This window comes from Panicum virgatum, chromosome 4K, assembly GCF_016808335.1.
Source record: "Panicum virgatum strain AP13 chromosome 4K, P.virgatum_v5, whole genome shotgun sequence".
NCBI lineage: Eukaryota > Viridiplantae > Streptophyta > Magnoliopsida > Poales > Poaceae > Panicum > Panicum virgatum.
In genome coordinates this window covers 46,753,994-46,759,505 of record NC_053139.1, presented here as the reverse complement: position 1 = coordinate 46,759,505, position 5,512 = coordinate 46,753,994, and the positions used below count along the sequence as shown (strand labels likewise).

Below are 5,512 nucleotides of genomic sequence, written 5' to 3'. Positions count from 1 at the left end.
GGAAATACTAGACTATTGTCGGTTCAGTTACAGAAGGTATGAATCACTTTGGTTTTCTTGGTAATCCTGGTTCTCTATAGTGGTTGGTTAATGGTTAATACAGCAGAACATTGTACTGCCAATCATACTACTGATCATTGCCAAAAGGGAATACAATTGCATGAACTCCACAAAAACCAGTGCCTCTCTATCTGCCCCTCCCTCTGCTACCAGCAGAGGTCGCCGAAAGCTACGGAAATACTACTCCTACAGGTGGTTCACAAGTCACTAAGATCGGTTGGAGGTGCGCAGGCGCAGAGACCAGATAAAGAAAAACCAATGGTGCCAAAAAAAATCAGTCCCGCGCATTGTCGGGACACTGAAAACCGGTGCCGTATTTCTCCTTTGTGTCCTTGGCTGTCCTCGGTCGTACCCCAATCAATCCGCAGAGCTTCCAAAACTCTCAGCTTTTTATCTTTCCGGCCGCCCCCACTCCACTAGCGAGTAGCGAAACGTGAAATGCTGCTTCAAAGAAAGAACGGGCCGGCCGGGCTGACTTTTATTCGTACTCGACGAGCAGCAAATTGCCTAACTGCAGTTTTTTTAATTAAAGGAATAATCCGGTCTTGAACATTCACGGATGAATGTCTACGATCATAAAGAATTTGGTCATAAAACCAGAAACTTACATGAGTACTTAGACTCTAACCCTCCAACCGAGAAACACAAAAGACAACAAAGAAAGAAAGAAATAAGAAAGTATGAAAGACTAGGCTTCAAACTTCTTCTATGTCCTTCAACCTTGCTTTGGTCCTTGTATAGCAATAAAATTTTATATCAAATGTCTTCTTAGAAACTCTTGACGTAAGGATCACCGATGATCCCCGAAGTGATGGCAGCAATATCTGGTAGAGCTTCCAGAATGACGCCTAAGAGAGGGATCGGAGCGACGCCACTGGCGTTGTCGTCCGTCTAACAAGGCCAAGGTTTTGACCCGGAAAGCACACATGAGAGGAGAGAAAAGAGAAAATAATGACGACTTCGAGAAGGTAACGGCTTCCGAGAGGCTTTCACGTCCGGAGGACGTCGTTGTTATTGGCCTGCAAGCAGGTCCAAGGCTTTCACCTTCCCCGTAGGTCCAGAAAAGAGAAAATAATGACGACTTCAAGAAGGTAACATCTTTGGATCTCGCCTCTGCCGCAACAGAACTCGCCGCTACACGCCAGATCTCAGATCCTAGCCCCTCCCAAGCAAGGGAGGCCGTAGGTCTAGAAAAAGGGGGGAAACACCCCGCCTATGCCGTCCTTGTGGCCGGCCGGACTTCTGGTAGCGTGCTCTGGCGACAGCGAGGTAGTGGAGAGGGAGGGAGAGGGGCGCTAGGGTGGCGGCGCAGTTCCGCCCGAGCCGGCAGTCTGAGGCGACGCGAGCAACGCGAGCCCACTTCCAAAATACTTGGGTAGAAACTGATTTGATTACAGGTACGTAGACTGTAGTGATAGTCGGCATATCTTCAGCATCACCATGGAGCTTGTTATTAGTACTACTGATCGCTAGATACCAATAGACGTCTATCTTATCTGCAGGGAGGATGAAGATGTACTGGATCGATAGATGTTGAGAAACCTTTACTTGAATCATGGATGGGGTGTCGTAGCGGAACAGGTTGTTCTTTCTGGAAACGGAAAGTAAACAGAAAAATAGATGATATCCAAGATATCTGAAACTGTATCCGTGCAAATCCGATCAGCTTCCGTCCTAAAAGATGAAAACGAGAAGAAATTAGGAAGATAGATATTCGAGATATTCAAATCGATATCCGTACGAATCCGCTTCCATCCCTTCCTCGATCTCCTGCGCAAAGCCAGGTCGCTATTGTATGGTTTGTTGGCATCGTGAAACAAGTGCAAAGTAGTGACGTTGCAGTGCAGCACATTCATGTGTGCACGTATACGCATGTACCGTCACGTACTACCTCAGATTCCAAGCCGTACTTTTTGCGGAGAGAGAGAGAGAGAGTTTTTTATTTATTCCTCTATAGCCTGCACGAATCTGGGAGATGGATAAGCCGTGGCCGTTGGAGCTGGAGCGAATCTCGAATCGCGGCCGGGGGCCGGGGCAGATGTGCATGGTACCTGCTCCGTGCTGCTCCCCTGTTCCATTGTCCTCGATCGATCTCCATGGTTAGCTCTCGGCTCTGGACACGCGTCTGGGCAATGATGACGACCTCATCGTCACGGCCGGCCACCGCTAGCTCGCTATTCGACGACGGTCACGCACACGGCCGGCCAAGCACGCACACGTACATACGTACGCCTACGTACGGCCGAAGGCGACACGTTCCCCAAGACGTACGTACGTACGTCTCCCGGCTGCAGGCCAGGGATTACCATCATCATCCGAGTCTACGCGTGTCGTCGCCTCGTGGCTTGCGTGTACATACATGTATATAATACTTAGATGTTTGTATATCGATCCGATTACGTACGCACATACAGTATACTTAGATGTTTCGTAGTAGGATTGGATCAAATTATCCGACCCTTGAGGCACTGCATACAACGAATCCGCACCCTCCTGATCCTCCTCTTGTTTTCTTATGAGATTCCATTCCATTTCCATGGTGTATTCGCTAGCTAGCTATCTAGCTAGTCGATGTGTCTTTTTTTTCTTTTAGATTACACAGTACAATTCAAACACTCACAACGCACGCACACTCACACCCCTATGAACACACGTACGCAAATCCTACCTCTATGAGCATCTTCGAAGACTGAGCCGGCAAATCCTCAAAATTGCGAAGTCAAAACAGGCGCCTCGTATATCCTACAATTATATGTATTCAACGCAATGAAACAAAAAGACGGTATCGTACCTACTCCGATCCTCTTTTCTTGGCATTTGATGAACACAACAAGTAGATTTCTGTTCGAGTATATTTTCAGTTGTTACAAAATCAATATATCATATTATATGTTCACTGTATAGATCTACTCATTTGGAGTCTAACACAATTGAATTTTCCATTTTATGATTTTTTTGTGATTTACTATGATTTTTCAAAACTACTTTAGAGGGTAATTTGACCGGTTTTGAAAAGTTCAAGGGGTGATATAGACCGTTTTATAGGTTGTGGGTTATGTAGTCCATCCCCACATAAGTGAGGGGGGTGATGTAGACTTTTTCCTTGGTACAACTTATATCGATTAATTTCTCTATTCTCGCCTCTCGGGGAGCGGGGAACCAAATATCACAACCTAATAATATATACCACGCACAATCTCTAATCTTCATCTCTATCTCTGCTGTTTCTAAAGCAAGCTAATCCGTCAGTTGGATGTCCTAATTAAAATTAGGGCAAATCAATCAGAATCATAATCGTCAGAACCCGGACAAATCAATCTGAAACCTAATCGGAATCCGGACAATTAATACCTCGTGCAGTCAGGGCATAGCTTGTACACAGAGTGAAAGGCCATGAAATTGATGGTCACATATGGATTTGGATAAAATTTATATTATCGTAGCAACGCACAGGTACTTATATCCTAGTAGCAGAATATAAGAAAAGCAAATTGTGAATGACTGACGAGAGAAAAACCCGTCCACACACAAAAGGGGGCTAGCTATACGGCCATGTGACACACGGCCGGCGTACTAACCCAGCCACAACGGAATTTAGATACCCGTCCTCTCAACACGCTCAAATTAAAAGACACCACTACTCCTAGACGTACACTATTAATTACGTATGCAAGAAAAATAAATAAAAAATATACCTATGGCTAATAAATTAAATTTAGAAATTTCAGGGAAGGAATCAGCAAAACGGGAAAGGAACGCTCCTCGTTACCCTGATTTATGACGTGATCTTTTTTGGCTCTAATGGCATTTATTCGATTAGGATAGGCCAAGGAAATTGCATTTTATTTGCATTATATTGGGGAAGGAAATCCCAGATACTGTGCTGCTGCTGCAGCCCTAGTTGGTTTGGGTTCCCTACCCAGAGACGCAGACGCCTCCTCTTCTTATACTTGCACGGGCAACTCGCCTCCTCCCTCCCCACAGACGAGACGCCTCAAGCCAAAACAAAAGCCAAGAAGAATCCAGCCGGGCCGTGTCGCGCCGAGCCAGCACGCACGCGCCCAAGAGGAGCCCGGCCTCTCCGCCCCAGCACACACCAACCAGCAACCACCGCCGCCTCCATCGCCACCATGCAGCAGCAGCCGCGCCGCCGCGCCTCCCCGGCCGCGTCGTCGCTCTGACGTGCCGGAGGCTTTGGCTTGGAGCTAGCTAGCCCGACCGACGCGCCAAGCAGCAGGGACCGATCAATCGAGATCGATCGATGGGGGTTCACCTGCAGCTGCTGAAGAAGCAGCCGTCGTCGGCGTCGCTGGGAGGCTCGAGCAGCGGCGGGGGATCGTCGTCGACGTCCTCGCCGATGCCGCCCAAGGGGTGCATGGCGGTGCGCGTGGTGGGGCCCGGCGGCGGGGAGGAGGAGGAGGAGCGGTTCGTGGTGCCGGTGGGCTACCTGAAGCACCCGCTGTTCGTGGCGCTGCTCAAGGCGGCGGAGGACGAGTACGGCTTCGAGCAGAAGGGCGCCATCACCATCCCCTGCGGCGTCGACCACTTCCGCCGCGTCCAGGACATCATCCACCACCAGAAGCACAACCACCACCACATCATCTCCGGCGGCTCCGCCGGCCACCATGCCCACCACAACAACAACCACCACTTCCACATCGCGGGTTGCTTCCGCGCCTGATGCGATGCATGCGGGACGGAGATCCATGCATCATGCCCGTGGATGGATAGTAGCCTGGTTCGTCGATCTCCAGCGGATGCATGGATCATTCATCGAAGAACAATAATTAATAGTACCTATTTTATTTAGGTTTTTTCTTGATTATTAGGACTTATTAGATATTAGATGCAGCAAGCCGCGGATCGGATGATCGAAGGATCATGGTTGGTTGCTTGAGGTAGCGTAATCGTGTATCTGCAGGTTTGCACATATTATGGATGGATGGATCATTTTAGAGTTAGTTTTTCTCTAGGTTTCTGATGATGATGATGAAAAAGGAAATCAAAGAATCGTGCATGTTTCAGTGCTTAGAGATTTTATGCTCTGCCCTCTCTCTCTATTTCCCTTTCTCTGTCTTCTACTAGTTCTTCTTTCTCCTTTGTGATCGATCGAATGCTAGCTACTAGCTACTACCAGTTGTTGGCATCTTTCCGGATTAATTTCTCAGATTCCGGTTGGTGGTATTCTCTTTCGGAAAGAAATGGCTCTCTGATCTTCAATCTTCTCCTCCATCAAAATTCAGACCGATTGGCAAAAGATTTTAATTTCTTAGGATAGGAAACAATTTAATCCCCACAACGCGATCTACAATTAATCGGTGCTGATCACCTGATTATTGTCTTCCTAATTGATCAGAAAACAGGGAAGGAGCACCCTGAGAAAGAAAAGGGAAGAGGCCGGGGCCATAGCAAAACCTCTTTTTATTTGATAAGTGTGCGTGTTCCCTTCTTT

General features: G+C 47.8%; 1 protein-coding gene across 1 annotated transcript; it reads left to right on the top strand.

Annotated features, from left to right (window-relative positions):
- The first annotated feature begins 3,982 nt into the window (after positions 1–3,982).
- On the top strand, positions 3,983–5,100 carry LOC120704480 (auxin-responsive protein SAUR32-like). Its single transcript, XM_039988880.1, has one exon. The coding sequence runs from the start codon at positions 4,322–4,324 to the stop codon at positions 4,739–4,741; it is 420 nt and encodes a 139-aa protein (XP_039844814.1). The 5' UTR covers positions 3,983–4,321; the 3' UTR covers positions 4,742–5,100.
- Positions 5,101–5,512: the final 412 nt, after the last annotated feature.